This window comes from Microtus pennsylvanicus, chromosome 9 (genome assembly GCF_037038515.1).
Source record: "Microtus pennsylvanicus isolate mMicPen1 chromosome 9, mMicPen1.hap1, whole genome shotgun sequence".
NCBI classification, from domain to species: Eukaryota; Metazoa; Chordata; class Mammalia; order Rodentia; family Cricetidae; genus Microtus; species Microtus pennsylvanicus.
This window is the reverse complement of record NC_134587.1, coordinates 51727686-51751720: the sequence shown is the minus strand read 5'-3', so window position 1 is coordinate 51751720 and position 24035 is coordinate 51727686. Positions and strand designations below refer to the sequence as shown.

The following is a 24035-nucleotide window of genomic DNA, read 5'->3' as shown; positions in this document are numbered from 1 at the left end:
AGGAAACTACCCAGTCTGACAGTATTAAGGAGTAGTTAAATGTTATTATTACTAATAATGTGTTTTTGGTGGTTTGGAACTTTGATTTGTTAACTTTTAGACAGGATTTTGCTATACCTCTAACACATGACAATGTTCAAGTCGGCCTCCTGAGAGCATGATCATATGTGGTTTCTGGGCTGAATTACTAACAGGGACAATTGTAACCTCTCACAGCTTCATATGGGTGAGCCCAATATATCTGCACACTGAATTATTTCACAATTATTTGTTAACCTCTATGACAGGACCAATGCTCTATACCATCAAAAAATCCATACAAATCCTGAGGGATCCACACATAGAATTTTTTAAAAAAAAAAAAAACAACAAACCACTCATTTCTTGAATAAAAAATGCTGCAGTAGAAATCAAAATGAGTGAAAAGGCAAAATTTAAAATAAAAACTCTTAGAAGAAAACAGAGAAAACCTTTGTAAGCTTAGAACAGATAAGATTTCTTAGGAACCTGAAGAAAAAAAGAGAACCTGATCTCCTGGACATTTCAAGCCTTTGTTACTGTTAAAAAACAAACAAACAAACAGGGCTAGAGAGATGGCTCAGAGGTTAAGGACACTGCCTGTTCTTCCAGAGGACCTGGGTTCAAGTCCCAGCACCCAGATCGCTGTTCATAACTGTTCTGTAGACCTGGTTCCAGGGGATCTGATATCTTCACACCAATTCACATAAAGTTTAAAAAAAATAAAAAAGGAAAAAGTTTATAAAACAAACAAACCACAGCCACAAAAACAAGTAGCAAACTCAAGACAGCTGGCAAGCAGATGGAAAGATATTTAGCACCATTGCTTGTGAGTAAAATGGAGATTGGAATCACCTGGTTAGAATGTAGGTCTGATGGCACCCAGTGCATCTAGGTATACAAGCAACTTTCTTTTTTTTTTTTTTTTGTTTTTTTTTTCGAGACAGGGTTTCTCTGTGGCTTTGGAGCCTGTCCTGGAACTAGCTCTGTAGACCAGGCTGGTCTCGAACTCACAGAGATCCACCTGCCTCTGCCTCCCGAGTGCTGGGATTAAAGGCGTGCGCCACCATCGCCCGGCTTACAAGCAACTTTCATACTTTATCATGGGAGTGTTAATAACCTGCTTTGAGAAAAGGTTTGGCAGTTTCTTGATGTGGGATTCCCCTCTGTATGCTGTGAATTGTGAATATCATTGGTTAATAAAGAAACTGTCTTGAGTCTCTGATAGGGTAGAACAGAGTTAGGCGGGGAAAACTAAACTGAATGCTGGGAGAAAGAAGGGCAGAGTCGGAGAGAAGCCATGTATCCAGTAAACCACAGTCACATGGTGATTCACAGATTAATGGAGATGGGTTAAATTAAGATGTAAGAGTTAGCCAATAAGAAGCTAGAGCTAATGGGCCAAGCAGTGACTTAATTAATACAGTTTTTGTGTCATTATTCTGTGTCTGAGCTGCTGGGCGGCTGGGTGGCTGGGCAACAAACACCTCCCTACAACAGTTTCTAGAAATGTAGCACACAACTTCCTGCCAACCAAAAAGTGGGAGGGGCAAGTGGTCCTGAAGTGGAAGACATTCTACAAAGGTGACTCACACTGAAGTCAAACAGTCATGAAAGAAAGACACTAGATCGCGTCAGTGGAGAGGACAAAGAAATAGGAACAGAGGCAGTGATGTCTGAGTTTCCTAATGATTATCTTTGCAGAGATCAAAAAATGAAAACATACTGTGTTGCCACACAAGACAAAAAACTAAGTTGCTGACCAAACGTGCTGAGCCATAATAAAACAAGACACTTTTATGGGGGCTGGTGAGATGGCTCAGTGGTTAAGAGCACTGACTGTTCTTCCAGAGGACTTAAGTTCAATTCCCAGCAATCACATGTAATGAGATCTAGTGCCCTCTTCTCTTGTGCAGGCAGAACACTGTATAATAAATAAATAAATCTAAAACAAAAAAAACCCACAAGACACTTTTTATTAAGATAAAGTCTTTTCTGTATGTGGTGAAATTACAAAAAAAAAAAATCCAAATCTGTGTGTGAAGACTCCCACGAGCTCTTCTACTTATATTGAAGGGTTTCTCTCATTAGCTAATGACTTGCAACTGCCCAGGTGATCACTGACAGTAGAATAATGGATTACTACTCAGCAGTAAAAAGAACTAAGTGGCGCTGGAGGCACAGCTCAGTGCTCCACTTGTTGCTCTTGCAGAGGACCTGGGCTTGGTTCTGAATACCCACATGGTGGCTCAAAACCATCCAAAACTCCAGTTCCAGGGGATCTGGTGATATCTTCTTGCTTCTGTGGGCACCAGGCATGCATGTGGGGCACATATACAAATGCAACAAAACACTAATACATATAAACAAAACAACACCAAAAAAAACCTAAAAATAATGAAAAAGAAACAAGCTAGTGATAAAAAAAATGTGCCAATCTTAGTAACAGCTTAACACAAGATTCTATCCAATCTATATGTTCATAAGGCAGTTTAAAAACTATCATACATGTTGATCATGATGTAGTGCTTGTAGACTCACTGGAAGGGTGTTGTATGGCTCAGTAGAGGTTGCATTTACAATAACACAATGTATTAACCATATAGTAAAGGTCGATTTCAACTTTGTGTGTTTTACTGTAAGCATGCATAGTGGGGCATATATATAATCCTGGCACTCAGGAGGCTGAGGCAGGAGGACAGAAGTTCAAGGCCAGCACGGACTACATAGTAAGACCGTATCAATTATACAAAACCAAACTGGAAATAAAATCAAAGTATGTGGCAGAATATTCTGAAACTAAAATCATTTTAAAAATTAAAAAACTGTATGTACATACATATGTATATATCATAGAACCCTTAATGTTGCATACTAAAGTAAAAAATGCAATGGATAACATTCAAAACAAAAACCATGAGTACCAGGTTGGTGAAGACTCAGTCCAGTGCATCACCGAGCCCTCATCAGAGAAACTTCTTTTGGTAGATGATGTAACATGAAGACCTACAACTGGACAATGTGCAGAGAATGGGGCTGTGGAGCACTCAGCTCTAAATAGGATGTCTTCATCAAACCCTACCCCCAGGGCTTGGGGTGTATGCAAAAGAAGAGGTGAAATGATTAGAAGAGCTGGTGATGGTGACCACAAGGAAACAGTCAGGGTGGTGCACATCTGAACACAGATATTGACGGCATGCAGAAGACCAGCACAGGTACAAACCAGACAGACTTCCAACACCAACCAAGAAGGATTTGCAATTGATACCACTGGAGAAAGAAAAATCAGTTTTCTACAATGTAGTGTCATTGGGTTTATCAATCACACTCCAGGGCAGGCCCCATGCCCAAGAGTAGTTGGCCAACATATTTCTTTTGTCTTACTGGTTTTTGTTTTTTGTTTTTTTGTTTTTTGGTTAGATTTTTCCTTCTCTCTCTCTCTCTCTCTCTCTCTCTCTCTCTCTCTCTCTCTCTCTCTCTCTCTGAGACAGAGTTTCTCTGTGTGACCTTGCTTGTCCTGGACCTTGCTCTGTAGGCCAGGCTGGCCTTGAACTCAGAGATTCACCTGCCTTGGCCTTTTGGGTGCTGGGATTACAGGTGTGCACAAACTACCATCTCATCATTATATAATAATAAACACCTGGAGGCAATCCAAATGTCCATTATTGGTAGAATGTGTAAGGAAATGAGACACAGCCAATACCAAAGAATGAACATCATAATCAACATGGCTCAATTGCAGCAATACGCCATACATACACATACATACATATGCATATACATGGATGTATTTAAATCATTTTCCCAGTGGTGCTGCTGAGTGACCTCAGGACTTGTGCACGCTAAGTGGGCATCCTACCATTGAGCTACATCTCCAGCTCTCAGAACACTACTGATGAAAATAAACCAATGTAAATCCATTTATATACTTTTTCTTTTTTGAGACAGGTTTTCTCTGTGTAGTTCTGGCTGTTCTGGAACTTGCTCTGTAGACCCAGCTGGCCTCAAACTCCATGATCTACCTGCTTCTGTTCCTCACTGGAATTAAAGGTGTGTAACACCACTGCCTAGCAACAAGGTTTTAACAAAAGGTGAATGATCACAACACTTGGCTATCAGCTGCATTTGAGGAGAGATTTGGTAGGACCCACAGCAGTCTTCCCAAGTAAAGAAAGTTAAAAAAAAAAAAAAGAGAAAAGAAAAAGAAGACAAGTGTCTCATATATCCCAGGCTGGCCACAAACCCATGAGGTAGCCAATGGTGACCTTGAACTTTGACTCTACTTCTCAAGTGCTAAAAATACAGGCAGCTAACGAAAATGTTAACCTTTTTCTGTTTCTTTTAGCTTCTAGAGACAGGATTTGCCTGAGCCTACCAAATACTGGGATTCTTAGCATGCACCGCCATGCCCATGATACGCTCATTATAATGCCATACACGTTTTCTTCTGAATATTATTCTGAATCTATTTAAACTTTATTTAGTGTAAGTAAAATAGAATACATGACTAACAATAATGGATCAAAATGGTAAACTTGATCTTTAGTGATTCACTGCCTACCCGAAAGGCCTTGTGCATCCTCATGGTGGCTGAACAGAAGACAAACCTTGTGAGAAGCAATCGAAGAAACTCATCTCCAAAAAACTGGAGAAAGGCCTGATCTGCAGGGGAAAAGGGGATGGTGAATGCAGGCAATATGAAAACACCACTCCAACAATGAACTAAGTTAAGGAAAGCCTTTATGACTTTCCTACCTAGGACAATACCTTTAAAAACCCAAACCGTTTATAGTAGGAAACCATTTAAACCACTACAGTAAGCTTTGTTAAGTGTGCAGGTAGATTAGCAGGGTACCTATTGAACGTGAATGGGTCAGTAGCTGGGCAATATCACGGTTGATTTTTCGAAGATATTCTTGACACTTTTCCCACAGGCCTCTACGCATGCTTGACAATCCAGACACAAATAGGAAGGCCATTAGAGGATTGTTCAAAAAGAGAGTGAAGAGGCTACCTCGCTGAGACTGATCTGTAATTACAAACATGTTACATACAGACAAGAGGTTTACAAAGGGTTATCAGACACAAGAGGAATATCTTAATACACTGATAATGTATAAAATTAAAGCTGGATCAGTAAAGCACAGTTTGACAATGTAAATTCTTCACGAAACTATGAAAATACATCTTAGGCATATTGCTTTTTTTTTTTTTTTTTTTTTTGGTTTTTTGAGACAGGGTTTCTCTGAAGCTTTGAAGCCTCTCCTGGAACTAGCTCTTGTAGACCAGGTTGGCCTCAAACTCACAAAGATTTGTCTGCCTCTGCCTCCTGAGTGCTGGGATTAAAGGCGTGTGCCACCACCACCTGGCAGCATACTGCTTTTTGAGTAAAACAAAAACACAGAGGCTCCTTCAATTATAAAATGAGAAGTAGATACCTACCTTCCTTTTTTTTTTTTTTGGACAGGGTTTCTCTATAGCTCTGGAGCACATCCTGGAACTAGCTCTGTAGACCAAACTGGCCTTGAACTCACAGAGATCTACCTGCATCTGCCTGAGTGCTGGGATTAAAGGTATGCGCCACATGGGCTGGCTTAAACACATTTCTTATCTTAACACCAACTAACCAATTTCATCCAAATACGGCAAGTATTGCTTCATGAAGCATCCATGACGATGATGTAAACATCTGGTGAGTACCTAATCTGCCAATTTTCTGATTGGTTGTTCTTTCTATGCAACCCAGGCCCTTTTAGAGACAGGGTCTTATGGAGTCTAGGCTGGTCATGAACTCATGAAGTACCTAAGGACAACCCTGAATTCCTGATCCTAATGCCTTTTTACCTCCTAAGTATGGGATTATCGGTTTGTACCATCATACTTAGAATCTGTCTGGCTCTTCAATGTCAACACTGCTTTTCCTTTGGCACATTGCTGATCACACCAACTCCTAGGATATAAGCTGCTACTCATGGTCATGGATGCTTCATTTTCAAAGACTAAGACTGGTTCTGTGCTTTCCTGTGATCTACTATACACAAAGACTAGGCTGCACCGAACCATCTATGAATGTATCCCAGACTTCAAAGACTTAGTACAAAAAGGCATATTGTTAATCCCCACTAGATATGTAACTCATCCTACATTTCTACTGAACAACACTGGGATAGATTCAAGTCCATTCTCAGAAAGACTGTGAATCTAACATATGCTTTCCCCTACAGTTTTCTAATGCAGGTTCCCATCAAGACTCAGGATTTCTACCAATGCCTGAGCCACAGCAAGTCCCGCAGCGACAGAGGGCTCTAGAGGACTGAATGTGACTGACACCTGACACCATCATCTGGCTACTTCCCTCAGCGCCCTCTAATGCAGTCTCTGCAGGTTCATCTCTCCCACCTCCTCTGTTCAGCACTGTTCACTCAAATCTCTCCAATTCAAATCAGATCATCTTTAAAGGATTATTATCATTCAGTAATACAATCCCTTCTAACAGAGATACTATTTAAATTTCTCTAAATGGTTGTTTTACAAGCTCTATAGCCCGAGGCTATGAGTGTTCTGCTGGAACACTGCCTGCTCAGTCACTCCCCATCCCCTTCAGCACCTCTCCCCCTGCTTAGTAGCAGCTCCTGTTTGTACTCCTGTGCTTCCTCTGTTAGGTCAGCTCTATTTTCTTCTATTAGATACTGGCTCTGTGAGAAACACAACTGGAGTATCAGATGCAATGCTGTTCCTCAGTGCCTAGCACAAGGTTGATGAGTATTTTTTTTTTAGATTTAGTTATTTGTTTATATTTATTATGTATATAGTACCTGCCTGCATGTATGTCTACAGGCCAGTAGAGGACACAAGATCTCATTATAGATAGTCGTGAGCCACTATGTTGTTGCTAGGAATGGAACTCAGGACCTCTGGAAGAGCAGCCAGTGCTCTTAACTTCTGACCATCTCTCCAGCCTTGAATAACTCTTATAAACTGTACTGAATGAATAAAGTATGTCTTGATTAATCATAGAACTACAGTAGGAACCTTATCAAATAAATATATTACTTTGTGGCCAGAGTGGCAAGCCCTTTTGTAGAGGTCAGCAGCAACAATGCCACTGAATAAATCCTAAATTGAATAATAAAGTAATCAATCTGTCTAGTGGCTAAATTTTACTTAAAAGTATCGACAGTCTAAGCTTTATAGTGTAAAGACAGGATGTTGGGCAAAAAGACATTGAGGACATGAATCATAACTACATACATAGTAACAGCACAAACTGAGTACTCTGTAGGTACCTAGCACTATGCAACACGTTTAAGTACTATTACTATGACAGATGGAAATAGTAATAACTGAGGCACAACAAGGCAGAATAGCACTCTAAAGAAACAGAGCTAATAAGTGGCTAGGCTGGGACTCAAGTTCAGCTGGCACCCTTAAGTCTGTGCAATGAAGCTGCTAACTGAATTTTAGTATTAACCCACTTGACCATGTAGTTTTAAGTAAAACTACATTAGAACAGGATGATGACAGCACTCTCTAGTAGTGGGGAGAGGTTACATTCCTCCAGAAACAATAAGAAACAGGATGCAAAATCCTCAAAGCAGGAGAATTTTACCGTTGTTTGAAGGTAAGTTCTATCCCTTAGGATTTGGCTTTGGCTATGTGAACTTAGAATTGCTACAAGATTTTCCCTGTTAAACAACAGAACTTACCTTAAAACAACGGTGTAAGTCTCCAGCTTCTCTCAGGCATTCAAGTGCTGACCATCACTTCCTGTGTGAAACTATGTCAGCAGCCAGGACTTCGGGCTGGGATGTAGCAGTGCAATGCCATCTCCCACAGAGAGACATCAGCACTCTCCACAGTCAGGGAGATAGGGAGACAGTGACAAGTACTGCTAAGACAGGGTGAAGGTTCCCTTAGCATTGACCTAGGAAATGACTGGGAGTTAGAGTTAGAGTGTATGTGTAGCCTATCCAGGTCAAAATACTAGTTTTCCCTTGGTAGCCACTGGAGAAATGGCCCAAACAAACCTGTCCTTGTGGTGAATTCTGAAGAGATTATTTTAAAAGTACAGGATAAAAATGGAAAGAAAACAAAAACAAAAAACAAGAAAAGAAAGAAAGAAGCCTTAAGTTGTGCCAGCTCAGGTATCCTAACTATAGACACAGGCTGAGAAACTCCTAGACCAACAATTTTACAGTCTTCAAAGATGCCCAAGGTACAATAACCAAAGGTGTCGGAAAATCATGTACAAAGATATGAAGATCAAAACCAATTTTTTAATCTAAAAACCAGAAGTTCTCTATAGCAAGGGATTAAACCACTTCTTTCTCAGAGATGAATTATCTCTTGGGCTAATCACAGCACATTAGGGAAGCCTTGTCAGCAAGGATTCCAGATATACTTCAGACTGAAACTTATAAAACAACATATCCATGTCTAGTTACGATGGGAGATCAAAACAAATAGTCTTCTTCATTAAGACCCAATGGTGTAACAGGCACCAAGAACATACCTTGCAGAGCTTTTGGATATGCCGTGGGAGAAAGCAAGCAGACAAGTGGCTGTCCAAACAAGTTTGTGAAATTCTGCAATATATAAGAATTTAAGACTTTTATTAAAGATTTGACAAACTGTAGTTACCTAGTAATCTTCCAACGTACATACCTAGTATATAGACTGGGCTCATTAACTTACAAGCAGATGTGGAGACGGCAGCAGCTGCAGATATGCAGCTCATTTTCATTACCATGCATACCAATTTGCTAAGGGATTGCCACCAAAACAGTGAGGTTCACTAATGTGGACTACTGACTGTTAAAGTAACAGCAGATAAATAATTGTAGCTTTGATGTATCCACTGGATACATCAGGGTGGATTTTCCAGATCTAGCTTCCAGTCTCAAAGGCTCTGGGAATGGATAAAGTCCCTTCCTGATTCATACAGGATAATGCCAACGTGCTCCTTATAGAGAGCACTATGTGGAGCACTCAGACTGCAAGTGGAGTACTCTGCATAATTTAGGATACCATTTCTCTGAAGGCAGATCTATTATAATAGATAAAATTTTAATAACATAATTTGGTAAAGCAACAAAAAGATATATTTCCTAGGAGTAAATGGAATAAGCTAGAAAGTTAGAAATTCTAAAGATTAAAAATAAAGACAAATAAATGGAAAGATACATTATGCTGTTACAGATGAACCCATTCTAAAATGTCATGCTAATAATATATTAAAATTTGAACCAATCTCAATAAAAAGAGCTACTGGTGCCCCTCCTCCATAGAAAAATAAACTGTTGAAGTTCACATGGCAAAATTAGTCAGGAAAGCAAAAGAAAAGCCTCATCAGATATTAAAATATACTTAAAAATTTCAGTAACTGAAATGTGTGGCACTGGCACAGGAGTGGCCCCAAAACAAACAGAACAGTATGGGAAGTTCAGAAAAGAACTTGCTAACACAGAGGACTTCTGTGTGTGTGACACGGTGACCTGCAAACACATAGGACTTCTGTGTGTGTAACACGGTGACCTGCTAACACAGAGGACTTCTGTGTGTGTGACACGGTGACCTGCTAACACATAGGACTTCTGTGTGTGTGACACGGTGACCTGCTAACACAGAGGACTTCTGTGTGTGTAACACGGTGACCTGCTAACACAGAGGACTTCTGTGTGTGTAACACGGTGACCTGCTAACACAGAGGACTTCTGTGTGTGTGTGACACGGTGACCTGCTAACACAGAGGACTTCTGTGTGTGTAACACGGTGACCTGCTAACACAGAGGACTTCTGTGTGTGTAACACGGTGACCTGCTAACACAGAGGACTTCTGTGTGTGTGACACGGTGACCTGCTAACACAGAGGACTTCTGTGTGTGTGTAACATGGTGACCTGCTAACACACAGGACTTCTCTGTGTGTGTAACACGGTGACCTGCTAACACAGAGGACTTCTGTGTGTGTGTAACACGGTGACCTGCTAACACAGAGGACTTCTGTGTGTGTGACACGGTGACCTGCTAACACAGAGGACTTCTGTGTGTGTAACACGGTGACCTGCTAACACAGAGGACTTCTGTGTGTGTAATACGGTGACCTGCTAACACAGAGGACTTCTGTGTGTGTAACACGGTGACCTGCTAACACAGAGGACTTCTGTGTGTGTGTAACACGGTGACCTGCTAACACAGAGGACTTCTGTGTGTGTAACACGGTGACCTGCTAACACAGAGGACTTCTGTGTGTGTGACACGGTGACCTGCTAACACAGAGGACTTCTGTGTGTGTAACACGGTGACCTGCTAACACAGAGGACTTCTGTGTGTGTGTAACACGGTGACCTGCTAACACAGAGGACTTCTGTGTGTGTAACACGGTGACCTGCTAACACAGAGGACTTCTGTGTGTGTGACACGGTGACCTGCTAACATATAGGACTTCTGTGTGTGTAACACGGTGACCTGCTAACATATAGGACTTCTGTGTGTGTAACACGGTGACCTGCTAACATATAGGACTTCTGTGTGTGTAACACGGTGACCTGCTAACATATAGGACTTCTGTGTGTGTAACACGGTGACCTGCTAACACACAGGACTTTTGTATGTGGAAAACAGTGACCCACAAACTCATAGAACTTCTGTATATATAACAGAGCTTTTTTCCCCACATTTAGAAAAAAACACGCTGTCTCCATATTCCATGCTATATATGTGAGTAACAAATCAATCAAAAATCTAAATGAAAAAAGAAGCGACTAAAGTGTTGAGCAAAAATATAGCAAGTTATTTTTGTGGCTTGGAAGCCCTTCCTAACTATTATGATTGCTAAGATTAATATAAGCCATGAAATGTGGAAATACCCTCAATTCCAGCACTTGGAAAATGAGGTAGGAGGGTCAGGAGATGGAGTCAGCCTGGGCTCCATGAGACCACATCTACAAATAAACAAACAAACCATATCATCACCACCACCATCACCACCACCACCACCACCACCACCACCACCACCACCACCACCACCACCACCACCACCACCACCAAACCCAAGCTTGGCTATCGTGCATGAAGTCTGGGCTCCATTCCCAGCACTGAAGAAAGAGATTATCCCACAGCATTATTCCACATTTTGGAAATGCCTGTGGGTCCTAGTCTGCTGCTCTTGCTCTGGATAGTGCTAAAGTGGATCATCCATTTCCTCAAGGTCTCTTCTTTCTGCCTGCTAGTCAAACCCTGTCCTCTGATATATCTCATATACAAACATACACGCATACACAAAAAAGACTGTAGTTATTACAGCAGGTCTGAGTGCCAGCTCATAAAGTTAGCTTTGGCTGGTTTCTGGAAGGTATGTGAGGGAAGACTCACATGATTAGGTTTGCTCTGCCTAGATGGAGCAAATGAGACACTTTGGGGGACCCCAGCACTCCGTCTGGAAGCCTGGCAGAGGATGCCTTGGTGATCAGTTCCCAATCTAAGCCTTCACTTCAGTTCTCTCGTGGAGTCAGTCTGTAAAGTTTGGGACTAGGTCTTATGTAATCCAGGTCACTTGTGATCCTCTGATTTCCATGTCCCAAATGCTGAGGACGGAAACCAGAGCTTCTAGAATTCTAGCAAATACTCTACCAACTGATCTGCACCCCTAGCTCTGTAATAAGCATCCCCAAAAGAAAGTACTTAATCCACACGGAAAGAATTTGTTGTTGGGGAAATAAGAGCATTTTGTGTGACTACTGGGCCAGCACCTGGAAGTTTAGACCTGATTTTCCCCAGACTTCCTTACATTCCTTATCCTTTGTTGATTTTGCTATCTTCATCTTACTGTACTAAGTCTTCACATAATTTTATTCTGAAATAAATAAGTCCTCCTTGAAATTTTGTGCACTTGGGGGTTGCCATAGGCTCCTGAAAGACAATATCAGGTTGTATATATAATTTATTTACTAGGATACAGGGTCTTGTGATGTTGTTTAAGTTGGACTTGAATTCTGAGGATCAAGAGAAACTTCCATCTCAACCTCTTGAATATTTGAGACTATAGGCACAGGTGACCATGCCTGGCATATCAGATTATATTTAAATTTAAGGACTTGGTAAAATATTTGCCACATAAGCATGAGGATCTGAGTTTCATGCCTAGTGAACACGTGAAAGGTAAAATGTGGTAACGTGTGTTTATAATACCATCACTGGGAAGACAAAGACAGATGGACTTGGGGCTCATTGGCCAGCTAACCTAGAATGATAGGCAAATCCTAGGTCCTAGTGAGAACCTCTATCTAAAATAACAAGATGTAGCAGGCAAGATGGCTTTGTCGCATCCATTTTTGGTAACCAGTTTGATCCCTAGAAACCAAGTGGTAGAAAAAAACGAAGTGACTCGAAGTTGTACTCTGACCTCCATACACACACAACCCACTCTGATGCGCAAAACAATCCCACACCAGTTAGTATTTAAAGGGGCATTTATTTTGGGGTTAAAACTCACAAAGTACCAACTGTCAGGAAAGGAGCCTAGTTGCCGGAGCAGGAGCAGGAACCAAGCACCGGAACCAAGAGAGGTGGGGAGGACACCAGCAAGATTTATAAGTAAATATTAGCCTCAAGGGATCCTGCCCTACAAACAAGGTGATTGGCTGGGCTTCCCCTACATCTCCCCCTTTTGTCTAAATAAGACAGAACCAAACCAAATACAACTATATACAATAGGAACAAATAATAAATATAAAATTACAAATAACAAACAATATTAAACAAGAAACATATAACAAAAGTTTCACTAAACATTCTATTTCAAGGAGTCTAAATAATGTAGAGAGTAACTACAATTATCTAATCTTCAACTCAATCAAAGATCTGAGAAGGGAAGTAATATTACTTAAGCAACCAGGAAGTACAAATGAGAAACTTCCAAAATGTGCACAAATGCAGAGACAACTGACTACCTGGGCAATCACCCAAAGTCTCGTTTGCAATGTTGAGTCAACCAACTTTGGCTAAGGCCTAACATAACTGACATAGCATTATCAAAGGCAAGGAACTTTTTTAGAACTACCCTGTCTTGGCAAGATAAGACAGTCCTCAACATACATGCATATGTGTGCATGAGTGTGTGTGTAATTAAAAACTGAGGGGTATTGGAGATATGGGTCAGCAGTTAGGAGCACACTCTACTCTTCCAGAAGACCCAAGTTTGGTTCCCGGCACTGATGTCAGGTATCTGACAACTGTAACTCCAGGCCTAGGGGATCCAATACCCTCTTATGGCCTCTGTGTACAACAATACATATGTGGTACACACACACACACACACACACACACACACACACACACACACACACCTTAAAAAATGTGTAAGTTAAAAACTGTATCAAACTGCAAGGCCTGGTGATTCATGCCTATAACCCGGGAGGCTGAGACTGCAGGACCTCAAGTTCAAGACCAAATTGAGCTGCATAGCAAGACTGTCTCAAAACAAAACAGAATAAAAACTCCAGTACTAATTTACATCAATAGACATATTATCCTTTTAAAAGGTCTATTTTCAATAATAGACTATGGAACAGACTCTGTCTCATATGCTAACGATAGGATAGTAAACAAAACAGAAAAACCCTTTCTCCCTGAAGATGACATTTGGACAGGGATACAGATATAGGCAGGTCCCCAGTAAACAAAATGAATAAATTACATAAAACCCTCAAAGGTAACAAGGAGTCTGGGTACAGAGCATGGAATTCAAGCAATTACATCAGTAGCACAGGTTTATAATCAGAGTGTTTAAATCTAGCTTTGCTACTACTTAGTTTGGTGTGTGACCTTGGGTAAAACTGCTTCAACTGGGTATGGAGGGACTCCCCTTGCAGAAGACCTGAGTTCATTTCCCAGCACCTACACAGTGCTAAGAACCATCTGTAACTCTAGTTCCAGGGGATTTGGCACCCTCTTCTGGCCTCCACAGGCATTATATGCAGGTGGTATATAGACATGCGTATAGACAAAATATCCACACATATAAAAAATAGAATATTAAAAAATGCTTAAACTTCCTGTGCCTTAGTTTTCTTATTAGTCAAATGAGGATAATAAAAATGGCAGTGGTAAGCCTGAAAGTATGATCCTGTAATTACCATTGTTACTTGGGAGGCTGGAGTAGGAAGATTATAAGTTCAAGGCTGGTCTGAGCTATAAGCAACTTAGTGAAACACCACTATCTCTAAATAAAAAAGAAAAAGAGAGCTGGGGATGAAGGTAGGCAGAATGCTTACCTAGTGTATTCAAACTCAGTTCTGAAAAAAGTGACAAGTTATCTGTGAGAATTAAATGTGTTTTAGTACAGCAAACATTTAGAAGAATACATAGCAGCCGCTGTTATGATACAAATGTTAACTAGGAAGAACAATAAAGTTACAAGGTGAAAAAGGCCTGTGATCTGAAAAAAGGTAAGTAAGGAGGAACTAAGTAAGAGGTTTCATTTGTTCAAACACTTAACAAATATGAGGAACCTTTGAAAGGGTATTTAAGACAGAAAGGGCGGAATGCAAAGGGCCAGAGCAGAAGAGTGCCTGGGATATCAAGGACTGTATTTGCGAGTTGTGTTGTAAGCTAGAGTCATCAGAGAGGAAGGTCCCTCAGTTGAGGAAATGCCTCCATGAGATTCAGTGTGGAGCATTTTCTGGGTTAGTGATCAGTAGGGGAGAGTTCAGCCCATGGTGGATGGGGCCATCCCTAAATAGGAGGTACTGGGTTCTGTAAGAAAGCAGAGCAAGCCAAGCCAGTGAGCAGCACTCCTCTCCATGGCTCTGCATCAGCTCTTACCCCAAGTTCCCGCCTTGCTTGAGCTCCTGCCTGACTTTCTTCAGTCATGGACTATGATCCAGAAGTACAAGCCAAATAAACCCTTTCCTCCCCAGCTTCCTTTTGGGTCTTGGTGTTTCACTGCAGCACTAGAAACCCTAAGACAAGGACCAGGAAGGAAGAGTGTCACTGAAAGGTCAAAGTGCCTGTGCGTCCGCAGGGGTTTTGTATTCTGAAGGATATAAGAAGCTATGTGAGAGTTTGCGTGGAGAATGTTTATCCCGACACATAGGCACACACGCAGGGGTGGGGGATGAAGAAGGAAGAACAAGTAGGTCCAGCTGGGAAACTACCGCAGTACCTTGGGGGCGGGAGAATAGTGGCATGAACCAGGGGAATGGCAGTGGAGTTCATGAGATTTGGGACATTTAATTAGATCTTAGAAGGGTTTATGAAATGCATGTGATATAGAACAGAAGGAAAATAACATCAAGAATGAAGCCACAACTTTCAGCTGAGATAACTATAAAAGCAAAATAGGCACCGAGACAGGGAGTCAGGAAGTAGAAGTGGTCTAGAATTGTCTTGGGTATGGCGGTTTCTATTAGTTTGCAATTATTTGAAGAATTTCCAACTGGATACACAAAGTAGGTAGATTAAAAGTGGAGTTCTAGAGAGAGTTTTTGCCTGGAGGTAATACACTTGTGAGGAGCCAGTGGGGTACAGTAGTTAAGTCATGAAACCAAGCATGCGCGCTAAGGGAGTCAGCTCAAGAGCAACGGGATGGAACCCAGGGACGCTCCAAAGATGGTCAGAGATGTGAGAAAACCACTAGAAGAGACTGTACAAATAAGTTAACGCCAGACTATGGCTGGCCTCAGGCAACTTGAATTTAGGTTTCAAAAGCCACACACCTAGAAAAGAACAGAGATGGTAAGAGACCCGTATCTGCTTGCATTAGAGAAGAATCCTACAGGGTGATCCCTTTACAGAAACAACGAAGTACAATCAACCCTCACATCTCTTCCCACTAGGACCATTTCTCACAGCCTAAGTATCTACTACCCAGGTGATACTACAGCAGGGTCCTAAGTTGGTGGGACTTCTAGATGTGTGATACAACCAAATGCAAACTCCTGAAACTGAAGGTTTCTTCCCTTCATGGAGGTCATTAGGGCCTCCCAATCTTAAGGACTTAAGGATAATAAAAGGCACACACACACACACACACACACACACACACAAAATCAAGCATGCTGGGGCAGGAGAGATGGATCAGTGGCTAAGAGCACTTGCTGAACTTCAAGAGGACCCCATTTCTATTCACAGCACTTATATCAGTGTTGGGGACTATGGATCCCTAGACCCTGAATTTCCTGTGACCTCCGCCTGCCTGAGTAAAGAGCTCATTTGCATGAGAGCCTCAGGAGTTCCTGATGGCAGGGAAGTGGTTTCTGGTGGGCTTGCAGCAGAGTTAGGCCGTGGCCATTTGGTCAGGGAAACCCTATATAAGCTGCCCTGGAACACAATAAAGTTGGCATTCTTGATTCAAGGGGGCATTCTTGTTTCAAGGATGACCAATTTCTCTCTCTCTCTCTCTCTCTCTCTCTCTCTCTCTCTCTCTCTCTCTCTCTCTCTTTCTCTCTCTGTGTGTGCGTGTGTGTGTGTGTGTGTGTGTGTGTGTGTGTGTGTATGTGTTTCAATCTCCAGCCCCTTGCCTGGCTTGCGAACCATACTGTAGCGTGTAGAGTAGGCATTGTGTTACATATGAGCAGCTCACAATTCCCAGCTTCTGACCTTTGTAGATATCTGCCCGCATAAGGTACACACACACACAAAATAAAAATTTAAATTTCAAAAATAATCAAACATGCACAAACACAAAACAGAAAATGATATCTTAAATAGCAAAAGTAGACTCAAGTGTAGGAATTATGTGACAGACAACACCAATAACTGCTTATTAAGATCAAAGGAATAAAAGCAAAGACTAAATATAGTAAATTATAATGGGAAATGTAATTTATCAAAAGGAGTCAGAGAAATAAAAAATAACTACATTAACATGTAACTCAGATGGATTAATAATGAGTTAGGCACAGCTAAGGAGACACTGTGAACTAAAACAGGATGGAAAAAATGACTTAATTCCTAAAAAAAAGTATGGAAAATATTGAAGAAGGTAAGAAACATGGAAAGCCTGAGACTCCTAGGAGGAGATGGGAGAGAGGCTCAAGAGTCAGCAAGTAAGAGATAATGGCTGAAAACCTCAAACTAACAATTCAAACCATTTAAAGTATAATCATTACAATCTAAGTACAAATTACTAGAAGCTAAGAGAAGGAATTTCAAAGGAGCAAGAAATGGAATTCTGGAAGTTGAGGGAGGCTGGCAGCAGACCAGGTATAACTGACTACATAGTAAAAGTCATACAATAATATAAGCAGTTTATATACACATCAAACACTTGAGGCTACGGCTATTTCCTGATAACCTGCTTTTGACAGACATTTGCACTGGCAGAGACCCAGCTTACTTAGATTTTCAATATTCACAATGAATCTTCTTTCCCCCAAAGGAAAGAAATAATAATTAAGCAGAATTTCCTAAAATTATTGGGGACTTTTTTTTTTATTTTTTAATTTTCAGCTAGTGCTACATGACTACAGAGAAAGTCAACTGATGTGCCCACTTCAACCCTAATGAAAACGCGTTAGGAAAGATATGGGTCACAGCTGCCACACAGAGCTTGGTTTGTCAGTCACTTCCTCCTTCTGCCAAGAGGCTGTACTAGCATGTAGAGCCCACTTTTCTCCCAGGAGGGGAAAGAACAGGAGTTTGGAATGAGAAAGAAGAGTTACACAGGATATTTAATCTTTAGCATAAAGATTCCTTACGGAGAAGATAATAACACAGTACCTTCATCTCACCATTCACCATGTAATTATTAAGAATCTTAAAAGTAGGCTGGGCAGTGGTGGCACATGCCTTTAATCCCAGCACTCGGGAAGCAGAGGCAGGTGGATTTCCATGAGTTTGAGGCCAGCCTGGTCTACAGAGTGAGCTCCAGGACAGTCAGGGCTACACAGAGACACCTACTCTCAAAAAACAAGCAAGCAAGCAAGCAAGCAAGCAAACAAACAAATAAGCAAACAAGAAACAGAGACAACTCAGCACAGAGCAAAGAGAGAGATTCTAAGACGATGTCTGTGGCTGGAAGGGTAGCTAGATAATGACTCACCTAGCGTGATGTGAGGGCCTGGGCTGGATCACATACAAATAAAATGAAAATAATCATTTACGTACTCAAGGATATAAGAAGCTATTTCAAACATGAGAAAAAAGCATCGATATGCCTATTGTGTGTGCATGTATGTATTATATGCACACACACATCTATTTCTCTAGTTGTATCTATATCAAAGAAAAAGGCAGGGCCCTAATCTGGATGTAATTTGAACTACTAGTCTGGGTGAATTCTTTCCGTATGGAATCTGCCCATTTTCTTAAATTATTCCAATGATTTTCCTCCCATTTTTCTTTTATTCTTTTTTTTTTTTTTTTGGATTTTTCGAGACAGGGTTTCTCCGTAGCTTTTTTTGGTTCCTGTCCTGGAACTAGCTCTTGTAGACCAGGCTGGCCTCGATTATTTTATTCTTAAAAGAACTTTCGTTTTTCTTTGTTTTGGTTTTCTGAGACAGGGTAACAACCCGAGCTGTCTTGGAACTCACTCTGTAAACCAGGCTGGCATTGAACTCACACAGATCTGCTGCTTCTGCCTTCCTCGTGCTGAGATTAAAGACGTGTGCCACTGCTCAGCCTGAAAGAACTCTCATGCACATGTAATTTATATATTGACGTGCTGGACCTTCTTCTCTAGATTTTTTTTTTTTTTGATTCAGACAGGGACTCACTCTGTAGCCCAAGATGCCCTGAACTCACCAATCTTGTTTTAGTCTTCCTTCAGTAGCTCCTCATCCTCCCACACCCAGCAGATATATACAGATATACAAATTAAGAAAGGACAGATAAGTTTTCTAAAAGTCAAAAAAATCTAACATTGAACTTAACAAAATGGGTAGAAAGAAATATGCAAAAAATTTTAGGGTGGGTTAGATGCTCTTAGAATTCAGATTTTAGTTTTAAAAGGAAATTGCACATGAGCAAATGGAAAGCATACATGCTGGGTGGTCACTATTCCTGACTCTCAGCCATTTCCACCCACAGCACCCACAGCAGAAGGAACTTTCAGGACAGAAACAAGAAACCAGCCCAGCGTGGACATGCTTTTTCCTAATGAAACATCCCAACAAGACACAAAAGAGGCTAAAGCCTGCTTTGCTTTATTATAAATGATTATAGCTTGAATTCTAGTGACATCAAACTGTTGGCCACTGGTCCTTTTTCAGTTGCTCAGGATTTGTTTCTTTCTTTCTATTTTATTTTATTTTATTTTATTTTATAGGTACTGGTGTTTTACCTGCATGCATGCCTATGTGAGGGTGTCGGATCTTGGAGTTAGAGACAGTTGTGAGCTGCCATGTAGGTGCTAGGAATTGAACCTGGGTTTTCTGGAAAGCAGTCAGTGCTCTTAACCACTGAGTCATTTATTCCAGTCCCTGAGGATTTGTTTCAATAGCAAAATATTATAAAAGTGCTTCCTGGTTAAACCACTGTCACTCATTCAACATTTAGGCTAAATCATGGAAAAACAAAGCAATGTAAAATTGTTAGTATTCAAGGTCATTGCTATGTAACACGAGATGGAGTTTCACTTCAACTGTAACAGATGTGTAGAAATGAAAATGTTTAAAAACCAGGAAATAAGCCACCCATATTATCTCTAGCTCTGTAAAGGAAGACAGTCTGGGTTATATAACAAAAATAAACCTCCCACCAGAGATCTTGGAAATCTTGTAATTTTTTTTTCTGCAGAAGGATTTATTATTTTCCACTGAGTCCATTCACGCGTTTCTTCTTGTTTCTATTCATAGCATCAGATCCTGACTATCATGCACAACCTCAAAAGAAAAGAAACACTAAATACAAACTGCAAAATTAAATAAGTAAAACAAAGCAAAATAAAAGGACACATGTTAGAAAATGGGGACCCTGGGACTACTGCTATATACCTGGCACACACACTAGCTCTCCAGGGCACTCACCTTGTAGGCAACACTGTTGGAAGAGTCCACAATGATGAACAAGGGTTTCCTTGTGAACGGATAGAGATCTCCAGGGTGAAGGCTGCAGAAAAACAAAAACAAAAACAAACAAACAAACAAAAAAATCAAACCAACCAAACAAACAAAACAGTGAGGAAATTTTTAACTATGGCCGAATCTCAAAAGGTTATTTCTAAATCTTTTGTCATGTGATGAATATGGGGTGCAGACATCTGGTTGAGATAGTGTACTAAGTGACATAATTTCATTTCCTTTAGATATAGACCAAGAAATGGGGCTATTGTTTTACAGTCTGCTATTTTTCATTTGCAGTGTGCATATGTGTGTGCATGTGTGCTGGGCATGAATGGAGGCCTAAGGTTAATTTTGGAAATCTTCTGAAGTCACTTTGTACCTTATTACTTGAGGTAGTCTTTCAATCAAACTCAGAGTTTGTTGAGATGGGTAGTCTGGCAAACCAGCTTGCTCATGGATTTCCTCTCCTCCATTTCAGCCCCCCCAACCTACCCAACAGTCACATGGGTCTGGGGATCCAAACGCTGGCTCTCCTGTTTGTGTGGCAAGGGTTTTAACCATTGAGCCAACTCCCCAACCATATATTTCAAATTTCTTTCTTTCTTTATTTAGTCACCTCTTCACTCATTAGGAGACATGAATGACTTTGCTATGTAGCCAACCCAGACTGTCTTGTACTGGTAAGCAAGTGCTAGGATCACAGACATAAGCCATTATATTTGGTCTATTTTAACCTGGTTTACATTCATTCGTTTTGTATGTGTGATTTCTTCTTCTCCCCACACACCTTCACCACAGCGCTCACATGGAGGTCAGAGAACAATCTGTGGAGATTTAGCTCACTTCCACCCTGCAGGTATATGGGGTTGAACTTAGGGTATCAAGATTGGTGGCAAGTGCACTCACCTGCTGACCCATCTCACTAGCCCTTATTTTTAACTTTTAGAGGAACACCCATACTATTTTCCATAATGATTCTACCAATCAAATTATATTCTTAGGACAGTCTTCAAGGGCTCTCTGCTCATATCCTCAACAATACTTGGGTTTTGCAACAACTATCCTACCAGATGTTAAGTAATAACTTGCCATGGGTTTAAGCTGCACTTGTCAGATGGTCAAGTTGGGCTGACAGGCACTCAGGTGCCTGTCACGTTTCTAAACCAAGGTGAGCAAGAGCAGCACATGTGGCTTGGGGAAACACTAACTGTGGCATGAATAATTTGAAACATACAATGGCCTGGTCTCCTCCTTTATCCATTTTTCAGTATGAACAGTTTATATTTAATATAAAGTGTTATTAGACAAGTCCACTGTTCATTAAAAGCAGAATTTTCTTTTTCAGCTAGAGAAATTCTAAAGATGGTTCTATGCTAGAAAAAGCAGGCCTTCACAGAAGAACACACAAGTAGTCTAAGGGCCCCTTTCTCTCAATAGCTACAGAGTTTTGATCCCTAGAATAAGTACCAGTGCATCTCCTTGTGGGACTGGTTTCGTTTGTGGATTGCGTCTCCATTTATAATGTCCCGGTTACTGTTAGTGAGTACACCTCCAAAGTCGTAGGGACCTAAAGAACAAAGAGAAGAAACAGAATTCAACTGGAGGGTGACACAGACTGATCTGAAGCTCAGATTCAAGAACATCACTGAATCTCCCTTTGATATACGTGCAAGGTAAGTACAAAACATTTAAACCATCTTTAAATTTAACATTTTATTATAATGCAATATTTTCATTTCAGCACATTGCCTACTTCAACACTTTTAAACTCAGGAGGCAAAGACTGGTGGATCTCTGTGAGTTCGAGGACAGCCAGGGCTGTTACACAGAGAAATTCTGTCTTGAAAAGCCAAAATCCAAACCAAGTAAAACCAAAAAACAAACAACCCAGCAATAACATCAAAGCTAAGAATCAATAGCATTCCATTAATTTGGGTAGTAAAAAGGGACGGAGACTTAAGATGTTTGAAATAACATTTACATTGCAAACAAAATTTCAATCTCTGGTTTAACAAAAGTATCCTATAAAGAAAGCTGCTAAGTGCAAACTGAGATCTCTCCCCCTACACATCCATTCAGGACCCAGAGCTCTCATTATGTTGCACAGGCTGGTCCTGAGCTCCTAGGCTTAAGTGAGCCTTCTGCTTTAGCATCCTGAGGAACTGCTATGACAACGATACACTAATGTACCTGATCCAGTAAATATAATTGTAAATTAACTACTAAGTGCAAGATTTAAAGAAAAATTAGAATTGAATTTGAAAATTCTGACTAACAAAACTTTATTTGGGCTTGAGAGATGGTTCAGTGGTTAAGAACACTGGCTGCTCTTCCAGAGGACCTGGGTTCAATTCCCAGCACCCACATGGCAGCTCACATCTGCCTGTAGCTTCAGTTCCAAGGTATCTTGCATCTTCACACAGACACACATGCAGACAAAACACCAGTGCACATAAAATAAAAAATATATAAAAAATAAAAATCTTAAAAAACTTTATAAAATATTCAGCCAAATTCCAGTACATAAAAAATCCATTATTTTACTATTATGTAAACCTCTTTAATTCTGGTTTACATGTTAGGCTTTCCCCACTGGTCATAAGAGTTAGCTAACTTTTATCTAAGTTGAACAGTGATTGTGGGAAGTTCAGATAATCTCTGAGAAAGCATCATTCTGTTAGTACCTATATTAATTACAAAAAGTAAAATAAGAGGTTAACAGTCTAATTTAAGATCCAGAATTTTTGCTTTAATAACATGTTTTCAAACAAGAGATAAGAAATATAAAGTGACTAACATTTAATAAGAACTAAGGCAGTTACTGATACTCCCTCCCTTGTCCCTGTCCACCAGTGCTCCACTATATCCCATCCCTCTTTAGAGGATTATAGCCCTCTAAAACATCACTGCAATATAAAGACTTGCTCTGCTTTCTTTCACTGTAACTAACATTTTACTACTTTGTCATGCAAGGAAGATGGTGGGTCATGCATTTTATAAAGGAATGCTGATTCCAACAGACAGATGAGGAGGAAAATGTTGAAAATGTTAAACTATTTTTCTCCAGAGATTTAATTCCTTCATTTACATTTAAGTTGCTCATCTAGTCTGAACAATTCTGAGCTCATATGTTCTGACACTTGAGGTCTTATTATGAAACAGCATCCTAATACTGCATGGACTGAATCCACAACAACGAAACAAAAGGACTGAAAATAAAATCGTAACAAGGACTTGAACTTTCACAGTTACAAAAGTACACTGATTTCTACTAAGACTTTTGGCCATAATGTTGCCTCTGACCAAATCCCCAAATATATTAAAAGCTTACAATGATTAATGATGTCGAATAAATAAGTTGGTAGATTCCATATTCCTATGCAATGACAAATATCAAACTGCATATGTATAAATCTATATATAATACTTTTGACAAATTTGATAGCAAAGTATGAATTTGATCAATGTATTATTTCAGGATATTTGTACTTCAGGGAGTAACAGCTGAATTTGGAGAGTTGAGTCCATTCTTTTCAACACTGTCACTAAAGAAGCAGATGAGGTTTTAAATTTGGAAGCTTCTCTAGAAAGCCTGAAGTGGTCTCTGGGCTGTTGGCCATTGTCTTGTAGAAAATAGAGAGAATTCAAGCCCTGCTCACGGTGGGAGCATTCCTTTATTGTACCTTCACCATCAGAACGACCTGTGGGGAAAACGCCAGTGGCTGACAGGTAAATCAGAAGTACACTATTGGCAGGCAGCTCCTGAAATGAAAGAAAACCACAGACGCAAAACCACAGACAGAAAAATAACATAGTTTTATTTAAAGTTCAGGGCAATTTAAAGCTGTGGGGAAAATGATGTCGTTTAACACACTGCTGCTATTTCCAAGAGAATTACCATATTCCCACATATTCCAATTTAAAATCCCATGGTGAAGATCCCCTGCAATCCCCACTGCATAACCACCCAAAGCTTACGTAATGTGGTGAAGATCCCCTGTGATTCCCACTGCGT

The 24035-nt window shown here is 40.4% G+C and overlaps 1 protein-coding gene across 4 annotated transcripts in view; it reads right to left on the bottom strand.

Moving 5' to 3' along the window:
* Scai (suppressor of cancer cell invasion) overlaps nt 1-24035 on the bottom strand; it is a 151626-nt gene that overhangs the window by 9615 nt on the left and 117976 nt on the right. For 2 of the 4 annotated variants that reach the window (XM_075986042.1, XM_075986045.1), the window contains 6 exons: nt 23704-23782; nt 21488-21587; nt 19985-20066; nt 8531-8603; nt 4874-5047; nt 4580-4680 (listed from right to left, as the gene is read on the bottom strand). In XM_075986042.1, the coding sequence (XP_075842157.1) occupies nt 4580-4680; nt 4874-5047; nt 8531-8603; nt 19985-20066; nt 21488-21587; nt 23704-23782 (609 nt within the window). The remainder of the gene's footprint in view (nt 1-4579; nt 4681-4873; nt 5048-8530; nt 8604-19984; nt 20067-21487; nt 21588-23703; nt 23783-24035) is intronic. The other 2 variants (XM_075986043.1, XM_075986046.1) reach the window with 2 other exon arrangements.